At 26.7% G+C, this 22,026-nt stretch overlaps 3 protein-coding genes across 7 annotated transcripts; 2 read left to right on the top strand and 1 right to left on the bottom strand.

Annotated features, from left to right (window-relative positions):
• The first annotated feature begins 3 nt into the window (after positions 1–3).
• On the top strand, positions 4–7,456 carry LOC100166150 (GATOR complex protein MIOS). The gene is made up of 16 exons (XM_029486309.1): positions 4–315; positions 427–566; positions 646–846; positions 907–1,182; positions 1,323–1,515; positions 1,670–1,860; positions 1,930–2,114; positions 2,181–2,314; positions 2,728–2,823; positions 3,212–3,363; positions 5,342–5,472; positions 5,536–5,674; positions 6,081–6,222; positions 6,304–6,526; positions 7,019–7,251; positions 7,327–7,456. Exons 1-16 carry the CDS (start codon positions 302–304, stop codon positions 7,406–7,408), a joined length of 2,532 nt encoding a protein of 843 aa, XP_029342169.1. The 5' UTR covers positions 4–301; the 3' UTR covers positions 7,409–7,456.
• LOC100164015 (E3 ubiquitin-protein ligase HECW2) lies at positions 7,281–17,318 on the bottom strand. 2 transcript variants are annotated; one of them, XM_001944719.5, is made up of 13 exons: positions 16,782–17,318; positions 12,542–12,655; positions 11,824–12,471; positions 11,623–11,758; positions 11,368–11,536; positions 11,125–11,310; positions 10,712–11,067; positions 9,946–10,140; positions 9,515–9,883; positions 9,256–9,451; positions 8,998–9,196; positions 8,161–8,359; positions 7,281–7,974 (listed from the first exon to the last, which is right to left on the bottom strand). In XM_001944719.5, the coding sequence occupies exons 2-13, from the start codon at positions 12,639–12,641 to the stop codon at positions 7,863–7,865; spliced, it is 2,865 nt and encodes a 954-aa protein (XP_001944754.1). In that variant the 5' UTR covers positions 12,642–12,655; positions 16,782–17,318; the 3' UTR covers positions 7,281–7,862. The 2 variants fall into 2 exon arrangements, with proteins under 2 accessions (XP_001944754.1, XP_008187460.1); XM_008189238.3 differs by lacking the exon at positions 16,782–17,318 and adding an exon at positions 16,094–16,364.
• Positions 17,319–17,472: 154 nt separating this feature from the next.
• Positions 17,473–20,899, top strand: LOC100161960 (methyltransferase-like protein 25). 4 transcript variants are annotated; one of them, XM_029487978.1, is made up of 8 exons: positions 17,476–17,623; positions 17,766–17,796; positions 17,902–18,884; positions 18,948–19,212; positions 19,276–19,469; positions 19,578–19,751; positions 19,836–19,982; positions 20,782–20,899. In XM_029487978.1, exons 3-8 carry the CDS (start codon positions 18,324–18,326, stop codon positions 20,866–20,868), a joined length of 1,428 nt encoding a protein of 475 aa, XP_029343838.1. In that variant the 5' UTR covers positions 17,476–17,623; positions 17,766–17,796; positions 17,902–18,323; the 3' UTR covers positions 20,869–20,899. The 4 variants fall into 4 exon arrangements, with proteins under 4 accessions (XP_001944814.1, XP_029343838.1, XP_029343839.1 ...); XM_029487979.1 differs by having other exon boundaries at positions 19,303–19,469; XM_029487977.1 differs by having other exon boundaries at positions 17,902–18,106; positions 18,205–18,884; positions 18,948–19,469.
• Positions 20,900–22,026: the final 1,127 nt, after the last annotated feature.

A 22,026-nucleotide genomic window follows, 5' to 3' on the forward strand; every position in this document is an offset into this window, starting at 1 on the left:
ATTATACAGACATTTTTTACATAAATTTGCTTTTTTCTATTTCGAGTTTCCACTTACCAGTTTCCAGTATCATTCAGTAATTCAGCATTTTCAATTTTCATTTTTCATACTGTCAAATGACAATTATTTGATAAATTTACAATTACATTTTAAAACATATTATTATTATAGGTACCTACTCAATGTTTTTGGGAACATTGAAAGTCCTGTACAGTGTACTGTAAATGTAAATTATTAAATATAAGTATTTTACTTGTAATTTGAGGATTAGCATATTACTTTGAACTGAAATCTTGTCAGTATGTTTGTTTCCCGGTAATTGTGTATAATTTAAATGTATCTAATAATATAAACATATTTTTATACTATTTTAACAATTCTTGCTAATGAACCTATTTTATAAAAATTTATTATTTTCATGTTTAGGGGAGATGTACCAAAACTGGAAGTACAATGGTCTCCTGTACATAAAAATAAGTTTATTACATGGGGCCCTGACATTCGAATGTATGAAGTAATAAACACCACCATTTCTGATGGTTCTAAAAGTAGTGACACTCCAAAAGGTTTTATTAAAGATCTATACATAATTGTTTATACTTCATAATTATGTATACAATCTATAATATTAGAACTATTTTATAGGTTTGGTTTTGTCTTCTGATACAGCAGCTAATTTGTTAGCAACAAGTACAAACCACCGTTATGTGAAATGCATTGATATATATCCAAAACCAGAATCTGAAATTATGCTAGCTATTGGACATGCTAATGGAAAAGTGACTTTTTGTACATTTGGTTTGGCAACGGTGAATAATACATTAGCTGGACTTGAATTAGGACCAAGTAAGAAATTAATTAAATTTAAAAAAATAATAATAATCTTTGGTATTTATATTATTTTAGATTCACGCTTTTCACGTCAATGTAATGCAATAGCATGGAATCCAGTTAATTATAATTTGTTAGCTTGCGGATTGGATAGACATCGTTCTGATCAATGTGTACAAGTGTGGGATGTAGAAAAAAGTCCTTTGATTAATGCTGAATTATCACCAGGAAAACCATTCTTTGATTATGGAACGGGAGAAACTGCTCATTCTTTAGCTTGGTTTAATTCATCTCCTCATGTTTTAGCCGTTAGTTGTAATAGTAAAAACATTCGTTGCATTGATATCAGAGGTAAATTTATTTAAAATATAACTTTAGTTACTAATAATTAGTTCTTAACCTAACCTCTTTAAACCAATTATTGGTAGTTTTAAGGTTAATGATTTATTTTTTTTTCTTATTAAATAAATTTTATAAAATTAAATTTTCAGATGCATCTAAATCAACAAATGTAACTCAAACTAGAGCAGTGTATGGTATTAATATAGCAGTGTATAACAATAACCATATTGTTTCATATTGTGATAATAGTATAGTTTTGTGGGACTCTAGGCATTTAGAAAAACCTGTTGTAACTTTAACACAGAGTAAAAGTGTTTCTAAAGTTCAATGGTGTCCGACAAGGTAAAATCTTCACTTTTATGATTGACATTATTTACCCCTAATGTATAAATGTATAAAAACATATAATTTTACTTCTTCAATTAATTTAAATACTTTAATTTAAAGTAAATTTTCCATTTGGGCACTGTTTTGAATATTATTTTGTTTTTATCAGGCATAATTTATTAGGGTCATTACAAAAAGACACTATGGCGATAAGCTTACATGATATGCAACAAAGCATGGATGAAGCTGAACCTTCTGCTTTAGAGAGAACTGTACATCCTGGACAAGGCAACATACATTTAGCTTCATTTTCATGGCATCCAACTCATGAAAATAGACTACTAGCTATTTCTCAAACTGGTAATATTTGTTAGGTACTACTAATTTTATTTCTATATATTTTACATTTGTTTTATATAACTATTTTAGGTGTCTTAAATGATTATTTTGTATTTGAAAGAATGACTTTGAATTGGTCCACTAAATCAAATATAGCTTGGACATATGGACAGCACAATCTCAAATATATAAGTGACAAAGACTTAGTTTATTCTTCATTTGAAGATATATCAACTACTATTAAAATGCGTGCGTTTTCACAATATGGCATTAAAGTATAGATATTTTAAACTATTAAAACTTTAAATTAATTTTATTATCTTTGTTCCTTACTGATTTAGGACTTTGCAGAGAACGCTAAACTTGTAGATGATCCCATCATAAAAAATGTATGGAATTGGTTGGATTTAAATAGAAAAGTTACTAGGGCTGGTCTTGTACCTACAACTCCAAACGTACCATTTCCAGGAATAAAGTAGGTAACTTAATAAGATAAAGGGAAATAGTATAATAGTAAATAAAATATATAATTAACTTTGGTTGATAATAAATACATTTTAATGTGAAAACTTTGATAGAATTTGAAGTAATTAGATATTATGCGTAAAGTCAGTTTCACCTTAAAATTGTATCTTTAAAAATACTTAAAAATATAGGAAAAGTTAATTCCATCAGGGGTGTAGCAAAAAAGAGGTTTTTAGGTGTTAAAACGTCTAGGCTCTGGCTCGTACAATAAACAAATATATCAGATGTGTAAATAGCCAAAAAAAAATTGTTTTTAAATATTAAATTAAAACAGCCTCCTTTAAAAAATCCTTTTTATTAGACTTCCATTAAACTACAGACATAGAATTTCAACTTATTTCTAATTGGAAAAAATAATTTTAGAACTGTTCTAGGTTTAGATTCTGGATCTCCTATGCCTAAATCAGAATTAAAGCATGTTCAGTGGGTTGATATCCAGGGCACAGTAAAAACCTATCGGTATGTATAAAGTTAAAATTATGAAGTATATTAGGGGAAAAAAATGTTAACCTTGGTAGCTTTTATAATTTCTTTGAAATTTAGAAGCTAAGTTCCCATTTAATGAAACACATGTAGTATACCTTGAGTTTGGTAAGTTGGAGAAGATGTTGAGTAAAGATTGATCAATGTTTCTTAATTCATTTAAATGTGTACTCTTGAAATCTTAATTACTAGTATTAGCTTTTGTGTAATTTATTGTACTCGGACTAAGTTCACATTTCTTTTTTATAATCTATACAAAAAAATAACTTAAAATTTAAATTGCAATAATAAATTATTTATTTATATTAGTGTTATTTAAACATACTAATTAATATGTTTTTATTACAATTTCCTTATTCTTTAGGAGTTCAGCCAGAGATAATGCATTATTTTTATGTGATTGGGGATTTGATCGTAACAATGCATTACACATATCTGCTCTGCTAAGAAAATTAGAAAATGAAAATTCTCATACTAGAGCAGCTTCTATAGCAATTTTTAATTTTAAGAATGCGTGATGCTATTGAAACGTTGAATAAAGGCGCAAATCAACAACCCAATTTAAGCATGATAGCAATGGCCTTATCAGGTATAACTTTCTTTAAATATACATTTGTTACGTAATCTGAAAAATGTTACAAACGTTTACTAACAGTTCATAAAAATATTGTCATTGAGGATATTAATGATTAAGGCTTGGAACTTGATGCTCTAAAAAGTGCTCAAATATGCGTCAAAAAACAAAATACACAGTAAAAATTTGGAAAACATTCAAAAACATATGTATGTAATATATGTGATGGCGTTTTCTTAAAAAAAAATTTGACATTCGATACAATTTTATCAATAGTGCTTAATTGTCCAAGTACCTCTTCAGAAGTCCTATGTAAACCATGCGCAGTACATGTCACATGAATCTTTTTTTTTTCAGTTTTAAGGACTAAGTGATTTTCCAATTAAACATATAGAATGCTGTATTTGATAGGATCCAAGGGAGCATTACAAAAATAGACTAACCGTAGATGAATTAATTTATTTTGAGTTAATTGGCTGTCATAAATCTAATATTTTTTTGTTGAACTATAAATTTCTAAAAAAATTGTTTTCGTTAAATCCATGAAATATGCATATAAATGTTCTTAAACCTAAAATATGCAAATTCATACAAAAAATAACAAAATATGCAAAATTATGCAACAAAAATATTTGTATTTGAAATACACGTACCGTCAAACCGTGTAACTTAGGACACTTTCATTCTTTACATATGTATACAACATTCAACTTGCTATGAATGATAAAAACAGTAAAAACCAAAAAATCCGTTCTTGGCTCGAGCTATAATTTATACACCATAAAAAATTTTAATTTGGGTGATCTTAACTTGTTTTTTAAAAATGTTTTTGTCCAAAGTTACCTTGATTTTTGGGTAACTTGGGACACCCATAAATTTCTATGTAAAATTCAAGTTCCAGACTTGGGTAAAATACTTTTAAAACATATTTCAAATACATATTCCAAATACTTAAAAAAAAAGTATTCAGAATATGTATTCGAATACTTTATGATATTAATATTCCTAAGTATTTGGACTACTTCACAAAAAGTATTCCAAATATTTTTCGAATACTTTTTTTTAGTAGATTTAGATTTCAATAGCAAAAATATTACTTTTTCAATTCTGTATTTATAAATAAACATTATTATAATCTTGATAAGACACACCTATCTGGCTATCTATAATCTATTTGTTATAAAATATTATATTAAAATAAATATTGGATGTTAAAAAAGTATTCCGAATACTGTACTCAGAATACTTGTAAAATTTTGGCCGGCTTAGTAATATATGACTGAAAATATTTGAATACCTCAAAATCTGAACAATGAAATATGAGAAATAATAAATAATAAATTCTATTGATAAATGGACTGTTTAAAATACCAAAACTCTATGTTCCAATATTTCGCTATCCGGCACTGAATAAATGTATACCTTATGTCCACATCTATTAATTATCAAAAAAAATTGTTAATCCTTCAGAACTTCTGTAATTGATTAGAATGTCCACACATCATAAGCATAGTATGTGTTTAAATGTTAAATTTCAGAAAAAAAAGTACATGCAACTTGATTCTTTTTCGAACAAATATTTTGGATTATAAAGAATCCTTAAGTACATACTTTAGTCTTTAGTGAAAGAAGAAAAAGGGATTATTAAACCATTATAATATACACATATCACATCCACAGTTACTTCAGTATAAAATAAAATGTTATTATGAAGACTCAAAATGGTAATATTTAAAAATATCTATTATTAGCTGAAAGTTATATCTGTAACATTATATTATTTTGGCTATTAAGTAATTTGATTCTAAACAGCTAGGTTTTACACAATCATTGTTCTAGTATTGTAAATCATAATGGACAATCATCCACCAGCTGTCCAACTAACTTTTTAATCAAATAAAATAAAATATTTATTTTCAGGTTATAGTCCTGATAAATATAGTATGTGGCGTGAATTATGTTCTAGAACTAGAGAAAAATTAACAGATCCATTTTTGAGAGCAGCATTTGCTTTTCTAACATCAGAAACAGAATCACATGATGCTGTCCTGGTAAATATTAACTTTCCTAAAATAAATATATTTCTATCAATTTGAGAATCAATATTTTTTCAGAATGAAGTTGGTATACCATTAGAAGACAGAATTGCATTTGCTTCAATATTTTTATCAGATATAAAATTAACGGAATATATTAATACAATTACAGATAAACTGTTAGATCAAGGCAATTTAACGGCAATTTTTTTAACAGGTGAAATTTTAAAATAAACCACAAATAGGTAAATAGGTAATAGCATAAAATCAATCAATATGAATGTTTTTAAAATGTCCTTGTGTGTATAAAATATGTTGTACTTTAAAAGTTTCACACTCACAAATTTAAATTTTCTATCCTTATCACAATTTAAGATAACTAGTACTATCTTATACGGTGAGTCTAAGCTATACAAATGATAACCTTATATTTTGAACTAAAAAGTTATTGCAAATTTTTGTTTTTTCCTATTATTAAGTAATTTATTGGGAATTTTTTTTTACTAATTCATTTCCCACAAAAAAAAAATATATATCATACACCACTGAGTAAAATCAATACATTCATCCAGAACATTAAATCAATGATCATTGATTTCATATTTTTTTTTCATTATTATTAGGGTCATCTCCAGATGTAGTTCCATTACTACAAAGATATTTAGATAGCACAGGAGATATTCAGACAGTTAGTATATTAGTCTTAAAGACAATCCCTAGTGAAATTGTTCATGAAAATGCAGTAATGATGAGTTGGATCAATAGGTATGAAATTAATATTTAAGAGAATTCTATTTTGGTTTGATAATTTCTGAATTTAATTATTTTGTTTTAATTTATAATTAGCTACCGAGAAATGTTAAATCAATGGCGAATGTGGCACATACGAGCTAAATTTGACATAGCGCTTAAAGCAGTAAAACCTCCACCCCAAAATGTATTTTTATCCTGCAATTACTGTGGAAAAAATATCTGTCCAGCAGCTGATGAAAAAGAGAAAGAAAATGAAAAAGAAACAAAAGTTCTAAAAGTAAAAGACCAAACAGAAAATGGATCAAATAATTTCAAAGTATGTTTCCAGGAAAATGGTCATTCCCCAAAAATATTTATTAGTTTGAATTATTGTTGGCCATTAATTAATATTGATTATAGTGGAAGTTACATCTTCTAGAAATTGTTCAATATTCAAAGCCCAATAAAGTAAAAATTTAAAATACATAAATCCTTAGGTATAGGAAAACTAAAGGTTTTGATGAATACAAAAAAACTCACAACGTTCTAACCCAGCATCTTCGAAAATGTTAAATAGATTATGATTTTTAACAGTTATCGGTTTAGTAACTTTTTAAAAAAAATTTTTATTACTCTTCAATTATTTTAATCAATCTCATTATAAAGTGTATAAGTACACACCCAACAATGTACTAAATTATTCAAAAAAAATTTTTTTATCTGCATACTGTATTATGGAAAGTAGACGTTTTTATCCTATATTAAAAATAATGTTTGCATACCCTGATATAAAATATATATTTTTAATTAAGAAAAAATAATTTTTCAGTTTACATCATGCCCTAATTGTCAAAGTCCGCTGCCTCGGTGTGCACTATGTCTTGCACATTTAGGCACTGCCAGCGCTAAAGTACCATTAAGAAAAACATCTGGCAAACAATTAACATCCAACAGTTCATATGTGTTAACTGGGCAAAGTGTTAATAGTTTTTCATATTGGTTTTCGTGGTGTCCTACGTGTAATCATGGAGGTCATTCTAATCATATAAGTGACTGGTTTAAGTAATAATTTAAATAGTTATACACTTTAATACATGATATACATAAAGTTTATTTATTTGTTATCATTTTTCTTAGGAATCACTTGGAATGTCCAGTCGCTGATTGTGTTTGTCGATGTTATTCTTTGGATTCAACAAGTCGCTATTGTTCTGTATAGCGCCGGAGGTCAGTTAAAAAAATTAATAGCAAATTTTAGGAAAAGCAATATTACAAATAAAATAAAAATATTAACAGTAATAACAAATGAGTTTTTCTTTTCTTAAACATCAAGATGTGAGAAATATTAGTCGAGTTTTAACAGAATAACAAGAAAGTAAATAAATAAATGTAAGGGAATCATAACCATCTCCTGTCATTACTAGGCTATTTGTTACAGGATGTAGTGGTAATAACTAGATTAAAACATTTTTGAACATAAATAATAAATAAATTTTGTTTAAATATTAAATTTACAATGATAATATAATTATTTTCACTCTAGGTTTTTTATATATAAAATAACAAAAAAAAAATCTTAAAAATGTTCAATAATAATTAATTTCTGGTCTATAAATCGTAATTTCTACGTTTTTTAGCCTGAATTTAGCTATAAAAAAATATAAAAAGACTTATTACTCCATTCCAAACGTATTACTTTCATCTATGGCTAGCAAGAGTTTTTCGCAAAGTATGTTTTGAGTAGTGTACGGTGGTAAATCAAGACGGTTGAAACACGTATGTGCCCTAAAAAAATAAATATTTTTTTATATATAATATATGAACAGAAATCTTTTCATAGACAATTCATGAAAAATGGACAATTAATACTATTATATTGTTCCAAACTGTTTTCGTTACAATATAGGTATAATCTATAACTTTAAAAAATACAATCAAGGTTGATCGAAAATTATAATAATTAAATATTACCTTGGTAAACTGTTGGCTTTGCCCCATTTTTCAATACAAAACTTTCTAGGACTAGTAGAACCACGAAGAGCAGAGAATCCTTCATATGGTATACTAGATGTGCCAGTTACAAACTGAAGTAGTCTTAACCTTTGCTCATTAGTAAACTGTTCTATTGAAGACCAAAACCATCTAATAACTTGATGTCCATCATGGTAACCTAAAATAATTTGTGATATTGTTAGAATATATTTTAATAACATGCAAACAACACCATATTTATCTAAACAAAGTTTTAATAGTTATTAATTTACTAATGCCGAGTTGCATGAAAAATATGTTAATTTAACAGACCAATCATAGCCACTAAATCATGTTTATTACCTCACTATTGATTGAGATGTTTAGTGATTGTTCATGCAACCCAATATTAATGATAAATAGATACAAAAATAAAAATGTCATTTTTTCTATTTAGTTAATAGTTAATTAATGTTAATTTTAACAATCAAATTATGTAAATAAATTTAATATAATTTTATTAATAAGAAAAATGGAAAATGTAGTTATTTTTAAATGATGTATTTTTTTTAAGTATCAAAATGGTTTTAAAATTTCAGTAATATAAATTTTTGGATTTAAAATAAATATAATTATTGAGTTTGTCAAATGAAACAATAATAATGTACCAATATTAAAAATGTAGATATTATTCATCATCTTGAAAATGTATGAAAAAAAAAAAAAAACCAATACAATGCATTTATTGTAACAAACTATTTTTAGCTAATTTATTTTCATTTTAAACATAACTTAAGTTTAAGAGTGTTGACATATATTTATCTCATTTAATGTTACCTGATCTATATTCTGTGTTATTTCTCCAGTCAGATAAATCTATTTCAACAGTTCCAGCAATGACTAGTTCTAATTCTTGAGCATCAAAGACTGATACTAATCGTGGATCAACTACATCATAAAATCCTTGAACCAGAGCTCCAGTTTGTTCGGTAACACCACGTTCCAATCGCCATTTTACTATTTTGTCTATGTACTCCTATAGAAAAATTAAATATATGTATAAAAAAAAACGTGAAAGTATTTTAATGTATTAACCTTTTTATTTTTATCTGTGACAAAAATGCGTTGGCCTCCAGGTTTTAACTCTTTTTCAACTGTTTGACCAAATACTTCTTCAGTAACTGAAAATGTGAGGTCCAACATTTCTCCTGATATATCTCTTTCTTGTACCCAACATAACGATTGGTGGAATTCTCGGTCAACAGATTCTAAGTCGCTCAAACTCATAGGTCTAGATTTCAAAGTTTCAAAACATAATTTAAATTCATAAAACCAATTATAATTTTACACTTACAGCTTTAATAGAGTTTTGTAGAATGGCCGAGTGAAAAATGCATCCAATAGATATTGGTGGACTAATGCTAAACCTAAAACTCGTCCGCTAAATCTAAACCAGTCTTCTTTATTATTAACAAATGCCGCCGACATAGGCGATATTTGAACAGTGTAAGTATCATTAGCCGAATATTCAAAAAGGCCGTAATAGGGATTGAACAATTCTCTGGATATCAAAAAGAAGAACTCTCTAGATGGTCCACCATAATCAAGTCCTTCTTCATTATCAAACTGTGCAGATAGTTTACATTTTTGTAAATCTTTTTTAGGCATGCTCATTATTTTATTGTATGCATCTTGAAGTAGATGATCTCGCCGTACATCAATCCTAAAGAATTTTTATAATTTAATATTGATAGAAATCTTAAGAATTTTTTTTCTTAACATTACTTAAGTTTTCCTGGTCCTTGTCCATATCCTTTAGTTTCCAATTTTTTGTAAAAGTTCCTAAGTTTTGCTTCAAAATCTCTTTTGAATGGAGGAACTGTTCTATTTGCCCTATTCATTATGGGCGATTGTTGAGGAGACACTCTTGAGTCTCTGACTCTTACTGGTACGTAACTCATTATCTCATTCTCAAATAGACTAAAATTAATAATAAGTTGACTATTATTGTATGAGATTATTTCATAACCAGCAGTGCTTGGAAAGCTATTATGTGGTACATAAAGTAAATGATTTTAAAAATTATAAGATAATATATTGGATTTCCAAAAAAAATTAAATTAAAAATTGTACGATAATGACTTGATCAAAAAAAATGTATTTATTATGTTAATGAACGCTATCATAATAATAACAATTTTAATTATAATTATTATTTAGTAATAAATAATAATAAAAACATTTTATTTGCTCATGACTGTGTGCTTAAGAGATTTTATTTTAAATGGTACATAATTATTTATTAATTTAAACATGGTACTGATTTGCTTAAAAAAACCCCTAAATATTGTTTAAAAAATTATATTATTTGAAATACTAAATTAGTTTTATTCTTTTAATTTAATATACATTAGCTACCGTAAAAAAATTTGCTAAAGACAAAATGTGTTCACAATTTTGTTCTACATATCATCTTTATATCTAATATAGTAATTCCAACATATAATTATAATTACTAATCATATTATATTATAGTGTGTATAGTATTTACCTTAACAAAATATTGAGTTCTAGTTCATTCCCAAATGTATCTAGAGATGGAATACCATCAATTCTAATTTGGTTTATTTTATCTTTTAGATTTTGGTCAGTAGATAATTGTGGATACCGTTCAGCTAATATCTCCAATATATTTGGTTGGCGTATAAAAGCTACCACTTTTTCATTATAGGCAGTTGGTATATCCACTGTATCACAAAGCATGCTATCAATGTGTGTAATAGTTGGGCGAGGGGGAGGTATTGGAGGTTCTTGAGATGTAGATGGCAATGGCACAGAAAGATCATTTAATGGTAAACGCGGGTCAATAAAAGTAGTCATTTTTGTGGTATGGTCCATAAAAAATACCTAAAACATTTAAGAATTTTTTTTATATATTTTCTTTCTGTTTCAACTATAACTGACCTTTCCAGCAGCATCAGTTTTTGATGTCCATCCTCTAGGAAGGGTAATTCTTGTATTAGCAAACAAATTTAAAAGGCCAACCAAATCACTATGACTTTGATACCGTTGAAATAATGATGGATGATTTCGAATTTTAGGCACAATATATTTAAGCGATGATGAACTATTGTAAAGTGCTAAAGCTCTCTATAAAAATGTTAAAAATTAATTCATATACTAAGAGACAAATATATTTTATCATACTTGATTTTGCTGCAATAAAGTTGGAAATTCTTTTTTACTAATAAACTGTAATGCTATACTTGCATTATCTCTAAATTTAGTTTTAGATGAATCTAATCTTAATGAATCGGTTCTAGATAATGTATTACATTCTGGTTCTTGTGAAATAGTTCTACGTATACTTTGGTACCTAAAATTATATTACCATTTATTATTATTCATAGGACAGAAGCATAATATAACTATAAGTAAATTATTATTGAATAGGTAAATGACCTTCTGTCTAATTGTTGTCTTTGTTGATAATAATGCATATCACAATTTTGCCGAGAAGGACGATGCCAAGTAGTAGTTCGATTAAGATGGTCAATGTAAAATATTCTACCATGACTATCCATTCGAGCTTCCCAATCTAATTAAATAACAAGAATACAGAATAAAAATTATATATATTTTAAAATAATTAAAAACCACTACCTGGTGGAAGTGTAGTGTCTCTTCTACTTTCTGATCTTCTTGGCTTTCTATTTTCATCGGTTAACATCATAAATCTTGAATGTTCTCTATTATCATTTGATAATGTTTTTTGAACAGAACACTTCATGTTAACATGATCTCCAGCTCGACTAGAAGCTCTAGTTAAAGGCCTATGTGCCTTAGACTCAACAATAGGAGAAACATTGGTAAAGTCAGAACTATCCATCAGACCTTTTGGTTTTAACTGGCGTAAGGCTTCTAACGGGATATTGGTAGTTGGTGGCATCGCCCAAGTTCTTTCTAATGGTTTATGTTTGTAGGTTCGCGGTGGCAGAGGTGGAGGAGGGGAATCTGGAACAGGAGTATCCGACCAGATTTTAAGGTAATCATTGTTTTCAGCAACTGGGAGTTTTTTATCAACATGTTGAACATGAACATCAACTTTAGTTTCAGTAATTTTAGTTCCAGATTGTGTTAATTTGTCTGAATTTTCACATGTTTCTGTACAGTTTTCACACACTTTAGACTGTTTAGCATTCTCGTTACTGTCTGCTGCTAACTTATACACAGAGTCAAGGTCAACCGGCTGTGATTCAGCCAGACAAGACAAGCCGCTGCAGTAACGGAAGCAAAAGAATTTCCCATATCCTAAGAATATATTTATCATAATATTATAAAAGTTAAAGCAATAGATAACAATAATAATTGTAATATGAACCTTCATTCATGGATGAGCAGTGTGGAAAATCAACTAACCACATTGCACTTCTTTTTGACGTGCCATTGACAGGTTGTGTATATCGAGCTATACAGGTCATAACATTCTTCTCATCTAGAACAAAATAAAAATTACTCAGCAACTTAAAATTTGAATGTTACCTACTAAAAATTAATATTTCTATTATTTTTAAAATTAAATCTTTTGTAGGTACGGTCACAGATATAGAATAATACATTAATCATACTTTTATCTATTAATCATTTTATGATATTTGGTACACCTATCTTAATTTTGTTAGATTTATTAATAAAATACCTCATGAACATCTATTATTTTAAATTGTAAAATACATTCTCATTAATAAACTTTGTACTTAAAAAAAAATCATATTTATCAGCTTAAAAAAAAACAGATAAAATTATACTCAAAATTTTAATTTTAATTTTAAAATATGTATAATAATGCCTAGAACTTAAATAATAATATATTTTACTGTAAGAAACGTGAATTCATGCTATAAATAATAGAAATTATATAACATAAAATAGAGATAATTTTGTAGTCTTGATAGATACCAGCAAAGTAAAGATATCATTATTTTAATATTATCAATGTCCGACAATCAATTAAAAGAAGCACATTAGACTTGACATAATATGCCAGATATAAAGACATTTTTCCATGAACATGTCTTACCTTCTTATTGATTACACATTAGTTTATTACTTAGAAATAAGTAGGAGAAAAATGTATGATACATTCATGAGTTATAATTTAGAGTTTAAAAGTATTAATATTATCCATATTCTATACTTTTAATATTATAAATGCGAAAGTAACTTTGTTGAGTATGTTGATTTTGATGATTGGTATAGAGATAGCTTGATTTCTAATTCACCAAGGGTATGAAACTAATAACTACGCCAACGTGTTAGATATTAGAGCAGTCACAAGCCCATAATATTTTAGACGCTAAGCTTCGCGTATCTCTTACAGTTACTGAGATATTAGCAGAACCATAGCAATGGCATCATTTAAATTCTGAACAAGAGAAAAATATCATGCTTTAAAATGTAGAACGTGAGAGGCTATTAACGATGCTGCATTTGATATTTTGATTATAACCCAAAAAATTAACTATGTTTATTATTAATTTATCATCTTAGGGAGAATGAATAAAAAATGTTATCATTGTAAAGCATTTAGTGGAAGAAAAAAACAGTTTGTATGTGTTGCTGTGGTGGCAAAATCTCCCTTACATTACTAGATGATTACGACTTAAGAGTTAAGAGGAACCCCTACTTTAACCTCTACTTCTGAACAAATGTAATGAATGTAATGAAAGGGGTTTTTCAAAAAGACTTAGAAAATATAATGTATACTTCCAGATAACTTTATTTGATGTGAATACAGAAGTCATAATGCCGAAGTTACTTACTCATTATAACAAAACTACTGATATACGAGCAAAGGTCGTAGCTTTTATAATACTACCTTTTACAAACACATAAAAATAATTTTTATAATATACCTATCAATTATGAACAAACATCAATTTTTAGTTAAAGTACCTAAGTATTAAACGCAATAAAACTATTGATATTTTATCAAAAAAATGTATAGCCAACAGAAGAGAATTAGTTCTAGGTACCAACTATTTTCCAAAACTAATAATAAAAACAGAAACAATATTTAACAAAATATCCCACTCCAATAAGTCAGATACCAAAAATTATATTGAATAAATATAATGAAAAAAATACCGAGTGTTCTTAGAAAAATAAACTGTATTGATTAATTTTAAATAAAAAATATATAAGAACTAGTTTAATTGAGTAGATATAATGAGATATTTTGATATATTTAAATTTAATATGAATTTGGATAGCCTTAAGACAGAATTGGATATTGTTTATAAGTTGGAAAAACTTGAACAAAATGTATCTATTCTCTGATCAGCGAGAGACTGGTAGTAGGGTTATATAGGTAATAATGTGTTTATGTGTGGTCAATATAATATTATCATTTATCACTCGTTACTGCATGCATCGCTTATAGTCCCTATTATGAAAATTAATTAAATTGTTTTTTCTGAATGTAAATAATATCTATACTCTATACAGTTATAGACACTGGGTAGCAGACAAAAGCTTGTTGATTCCAAGTATATCTACCCGTACCAGTTATCGGTGGTGGTGTTCGGTGTACGGCAGTGGAAATGATGACACCATATGGTTGGTAACAATTGTTTCTGAACGATCAATAGGAGGGGGGGTCCTGCAATGTACAGCAATCAGTAGCATATGCACAAACCAGTGCTCTTTAACTGAATTGAGTATAATATCAATATGCTAACAATGATTACTGCATTCATTGGCATAGTACACAAGAGTTATAATGTATTTATGTAACATATATTAATAATATATTATAGAAGATAAATAATATATTTGATTAAATTGGTTTTTAATATCTTCTTAATTCTATCAAAATATATGAAAACATTTATGATCAACATATATTAATTATTCTGTTAATTTTAATTCTTTATAAATGTTACTCAATATGGTGTACATTTTGTTAACAAAAAGAGAAATGTTTATTTATTTATTTATTAGTATACTATAATTGTTCATAAATATGTTAACTTTTAGGTACAAATAATAATAGCTTCTTTTGGTTTAGTGTTTTAATTTTTGGTTTTATAAACTAAAACATATAAGAATTATATATAGTATTTTTTCAAAAGACAGAAATCAAAACTTAAATATGTACATCTATTGAATTATAAAGTTATAAGTTGATTTAAGCAATAATTCAATTTATTTATATAAGTTGCTAAAGCAATTTATTGTAGAATATCTAGGTGTTGATAAAAAAATAATTTTAATAATTTAACTACCTATAATTTCCATAAAATACATTTAAGATGTTAAAATAAATCATTATGTGTACTACACTATTATCCCTGCAATTATATTTTAATTATAAATATAAATATTAAGTAGCTATGCAATATTTGTATAAAAAATAAAATAGAAACGTGTTATCATAATACACCATTCCTGCGCTCTCCTGTTTAGAATAATATTAAAAATATCTTAATAAAAAGGAATAACTATATTTACTGACATATTTAAGGCAAGTAAATCAATATTCTACATTTAAGCAATGAATAAATCAAATTATCTATTTAATATTTACGTCAGTCATTAACAAAAAACTTCTCTCAAGAGAAAATAACAAGTTGCTTCATATTATTTAGCTAAATATGCCATAATATAATGTACCAGTTGTGTACTATACTACTATTACAACTATAATCGGAATGAGCCACGTTAAGAATATGTTTAATCAAAATACATAATTATTGCCTTAGATGGCTTACATATAAGATGATATTTATGTATAAAACTTGGTCATGTTGAATGAAATATTCTTGCGCAATATAAAATCAACAATGCTAAACACATTGAAGGCCTTATGTGATCGTATATTATATATATATATACATATAACTAACATATAAAGCATAGTTCCAAAACTTACCTTTTATGTATCATTGAAGGGTTTGCAACTATTAGTCGAGCAACACAAATTCTATAAAAATTAACGCGAAAAACACCAACCGGAAGTGAAATAACAGATACTAAGTCCGCAGAATACCATTTAACAGGATTTTAAAAACACACGCTCACAGAGAGAGAGAAAAATAACACTCATATAAAAAGCAGTGCCATGCCCTTAGAACGGATATATATGACCATTTGCCAATGAATGAAGTGAATAGATGAATGAAACGGAAACCCCCCGCCTGCCGACCCCACTCTCACTTCCGGTACATAACCCAAAATTACTATGGGCCACGAAAACATGAATGAACACAATGCTACCAACTTAAACAACTCATTTTACAGAAATTGATTTCTATTTTTTTTGCCAACATTACAATTTTTGATGAAAAAAAATTATAATATATTATATTTATTAAAATAACTGCATAAAATATAAATGATAAATATAAATTAATAGAAATGTTGAAAATTATTAATAAGTCATCAAATTTGTATAGGTACCATAGGTAGTCGATAAGAATTAATGAACATACAGTAACACCTCATCACAAAGAAAATTAATAACAAATTGTATCTAAGTTGAATTTAATATAACTTATGTTATTCTATGTTATAATAATAAATTACTAATTTTTCTAGATAATAACGATAATAATACGAACCTAATTTGTAAAATCCAATCCAGTCTTTAGTTTGTCGATCATCTTTTACAATGTTCCATAATACCTTTATAGATAATCGTATACCATCTTCAGATAGATGAACTTTATAAATAGATACTTTTAGATACGAGTTTTCCACATCTGAATTAACATAGACTGGTTCGTTTTTGTTATTTTTGGGGATACTATGGTTAATGGATGTTGACAAATTTTCAATCGAATCATCATTAGTATTTGGGTTAATCCTCACTTCCAATATATTTACAACATATTCTTCTGAAACGTTCTCTTCTTGCAAAATTCCATCCGTACTTTGTAAGATTTCTGCAGCCAGGTTGAGATTTAAAAAAGAAACACTACGTAGGTTAAATTATTTAATAAAGTATTTTTCAAGGTTTTTAAAATCTTTCGTAAAATTGAAATATAAATGATTGGCTTAAAAGCAAAAGATTTCTATAAAACTCAAAACGCTCAATGAAAACTGAACTCCAAAGTTTAACTGAACATTTAAGTATTTAATATTCTTTTGATACTAACTAGAAACTAAAAAATTTTCCGAAATTTTAATATGATAATATCATTCATTGGTAAGGACCTTGAATACCGTGGTAACCAATGATATTATCATTAGAGTGATAAGAAAAAGTAATTCAAGTCCATGGACGTCGTTTGAAGACTGGTATCACCATTCGGCATTCACCACTGATATAAAGTTACTATATCTGTGGCATTCACCATTCACCAAAGAACAAACGTGGTATCAAGAAGCAAATACTAATAATATGATATATTATCTTATATTCGTATAACGAATGTCCATGTAACGAAATAAATAAGAGAAGGTATGTCAATTATTAATTAATAACATCTTATTAAAGTTAATAATAATATTATGTGGTTTATTACTGACGCTGGGCACTAGCTTTTATTATACTATTTAAAAAAAAGTTTTTTAATAATGATTTGTATATTTTTATTTTGAAGACTAAACAATTATGAATCTTAATTTAGATAGGTAAGTTTAGTATATATTTATACACTTAATTTTTGTATTTTATCAAGAATAAAATTTTTTTATATATATTTAGTATATATTTAGTATATCTTTAATATTTTTCAGATTATAATGAATGCCAATAAAAGTTTTGACTATGATCATATTATTGACGAATTACTGATGAGCGAAAACTATACAGCTGAAAAATATTATATTGAAGGAACTGAGAAATCTTCTAAAAATGCATACAGTGAAGGTTTTACCATTGGTTTTCAAAAAGGTTTTGATATTGGATTAGAAATTGGTTTCTATGCTGGGATTTTAATTGGTATAAAAAAATTACTCAAATCAAAAATAATTATTCTTTCTGATAAAGAACTTAACATTTTACAAAAACTTTCAAACTTAATTGAATTATTTCCTCAGATAAATGATAAAAATGTTGATATCATTGAACAATATAATGAACTAAAAGGATTATACAAAAAATTTTGTTTCAATTTAAAAATTAAAGATTTAGACAAAAGGGTTCTCAATTTTTCAAAATGGAACAATTAAGATCTAAATTAGAAGAAGTTATTATTTATTTAAAACCATATTTACCTATTGCCAATAGCCATGTAGTTAATTTTATTACCCATAATTTTTGGGAAACTATAATACCTCGTGATATACAGGAAGAAATTGATTTAAAAGGTACAGAATTCGTGTTTTCAAATTTTTGGTCGGAAAATCAAATTCCTGATTCTCTTACACATTTTGTTACTTCTACAAAATATAACAACTTAAATTCTTATCCGAGTAGTTGTTATATGAAATTAGATGATGCATATAATGTACTTAAATCTTGGGGTTATAAGCCTATGAATAATTCACTTAATTTAAAAGAATTTATGGGTGCTAAGAAAATGCATGAAGTAGAAGTTATGGCCAAATTAGTGGCAGATTTTTCTAAGTATGCTGGTACCGACGTTATAATTGATATTGGAGGTGGAAAAGGATATTTAAGTTCCCTCTTAGCTTTAGCTTACAATTTCAATGTGCTTGGTATCGATTCACAATCAATCAATTCTGAAGGCGCTAGAAATCGAACAATCAAATTTGAGGTTTTTATTTAACATATACTTGGTGTTGATTATTTTATTAATATAATGCTGCAATCTTTTCAGAAATATTGGCAGTCCATTAAAAAAAAATCAAACAACTTTCCTGAAGAAAAACTAACGCCTCCAATAATAAAAGAAAAACTTGATACCTATGAAGAATATTATGAAAAATACAGCAGAAAATCAGCTGTGCTGGGTAGTACCTATAAACAAATTACAGAATATGTTACTGAGAATACCAACATTGCTCATTTAGCTCAAACTGAATTTGAAGTAAATAACAAAGAAGAGTTTACTTTAATTGGACTACATACGTGTGGTTCTTTAGGTACTACATGTTTAAAATTATTTACTGAACCTAAAAATAATTTAAAACTTTTGGTGAATGTTGGTTGTTGTTATCATTTAATTGAGGAAGAATTCACCAATGATCCATTTTGGGATGATATTGAAAATGAATTAAATAAAAATGAATCTTATGGTTTTCCTGTAAGTAATTGTCTAAGAGAAAAAAAATTTCAACTTGGGCGTGATGCAAGAATGTGTGCATCTCAATCACCTGATAAATTTTTTAATTCTAAAGACGTAAGTTTTTTTTTTAACAAAAGTAGCTACAATATGGCTGTTATAATAAATATTTAATTTATTAATTATATTAATATTATAATAAAGAATATTAATTAATTTTCGTAGATAATAAATTCAACAAAACCACTATTCTACAGAGCCTTATTACAAGTTTATTTAGTACAAGAACTTGGGCATGACAATATTAGTAGATGTCATGTTGGACGATTAGCACATAAATGTTTGACTTTTAATGAATACGTACATAAAGCTGTAAAACGATTACAATTAAATATTGAGGTACAATTATATTGTATATGTATATCTATTACTAAACTATAAATATTAAAAGTAAATTTATTAATTACAATTTATTTTTTTTAGATTGACAATGAAAAAATAAATGCGTTTTATGATAAATATCTGATTGAATATGAACGATTAAAAGTATTTTTTATTTTAAAACAAGCATTAGCTCAAGTTATTGAAGGACTTATTATAATGGATAGATTACTGTACCTCCATGAGCAGGTAAAGTATATTATATTTATGTTTTAACTTTTTATTACAGTGACATCTTAACTTTAATCTAAATAACACTTAAAATAATGTATGGACTTTTGAAAAGTTTGTACATTTTTATGTCAGTTTTTCACTTTATTAAAATTTAGTTTAATTTACTTCATTAAAAAACATAAAAAAAACAAAAATAAATATAAATAAAAAAATCGGTCAAAATAATGTTTTAGAAGACTCACTGGTTGTGGACCAACTATTATTAATTTACCTTAAATAGACATTTTTATTTAATTTTGGTTCTATACGTAAATTAATTAAAATAAATGTATTATTATTTAAAACTATGGTAAAAACTAATGAATGTTTTATGATATAAACTAAATAAAAAACTGAAAACTTAAAATTATAGTATCACTCATAAATGTTTTAAGTTAATATACATATAATATTAAATTTGTTGATCACCTAACTTATTAATATGTACTACTATAAAATAACACTTTAAAACTTGATTTTTGTATCTATTTCAAACCTTAATTCAAAAATTTGTCATTGGAAAAATAAATAAATTCAAACAAATCTAGTTCATCAAGTTATGCAGTTGCTGTGTTGTGACTAGAAGTTACTTGGTTCAGAGACAAAATGTTCACCATATTTATACCAATATTATAAAAACTAAAATGTCTTCGTTTTTAAATACTAATGTATCTTTAAATATAATATACATTTTAATTTAAGAAATGTGGTTATTTATATATATTATATATTTAATATTAACCTTAAAATTAATAACAACTAATTTTTGTTCCAGGGAATTAATGAAGCTTTTGTCGCCAAACTTTTTGATCCATTATTATCTCCTAGAAATCATGCAATTATTGCATTAAAAAAAAACTAAACTTAAATAAAAATAAAGATTATACTTTACATTGATGCTTATTATTTTATAGACTTATTAGTAATAGTTAATATTTTACCTATTTAATAAATCCAATAGATGGTAGCGAAGGCTAAAGCTAGAATAATGTTTAGAAGGTTATCAATATTTTTATTGGTTATTATTATTATTATTATTTTGTTCAATCAATTATTATCATATCTAATGTTTATATTTTTATTCAATTATGCAAAATTTAAATTAAAGTACCTTGTTATAGTATTGTAATATTGATTAATGGCACCACTATGACTGATCCATGAGTATTAGCTGAAAACATATCATAAATTCTCCTACTGGTTACAGGGACTGATACAGTGGGATGGGAGGAAGGGGGGGGCTGAACTATTTAAGTTATAGAAGTTGAACATTTTATCAATTTTTAAGTAAAAAATAATTATTCAATTTTAAATTTGATAAATTTTGTCAAAATTTGAATGTTAAATGTTTAGGTATAAGAAAAATGTGTATCTATGTATTTTTAATATTTTTCAACTGAGAATATATCACGAGCCTTGTATTAAATTTTCACACACTTTTTGACCCAACAAATCAAATTTCATTGACATTTATATAAATATATAAAAAAAAAAGGTGGGTAAGTAGATGTCACTCTACTATACAGCTGTTACAAGTGGGTCAATGTATTAAACTTGAATTCAATGATATAATATCATTGCAATAATAGGCAAAAATAGGGGGGGGCTTTAGGGGCTAAACCCTCTCGGAAATGTCCATAGCCCCCCCCTCCACCAAATCCAAATCCATAACCCTATTTGTGCCTATGTTTGTAATAGAAAAACGATTTTGAGGGAGTCAGTCTGGATATTAGATTCTGAGTGAAAAAATGAATGTATTGATATACAATGATGTATGATTTTTTTTTTTGTGTGTATGTACACGATAAGTAGTCGAAATAATGTTTCGATTTTCAACTTCAGTATCTTGTTTGAAGGGAAAGTGAATATTGTTGGTGCATAAGGGAGGTCAACATTTTAAATTCTTAATAGTTAACAAAAGCGCCGTGGAAAACAAAAGAAAAATTAAGAAGAAACTGGAATTTTTACGCAAAATCGACTTTGGTTTTTGGTGTAACATTAAAACAAATGATTGTAGATA

The sequence above is a fragment of the Acyrthosiphon pisum genome, chromosome A1 (assembly GCF_005508785.2).
Source record: "Acyrthosiphon pisum isolate AL4f chromosome A1, pea_aphid_22Mar2018_4r6ur, whole genome shotgun sequence".
Lineage (NCBI taxonomy): Eukaryota > Metazoa > Arthropoda > Insecta > Hemiptera > Aphididae > Acyrthosiphon > Acyrthosiphon pisum.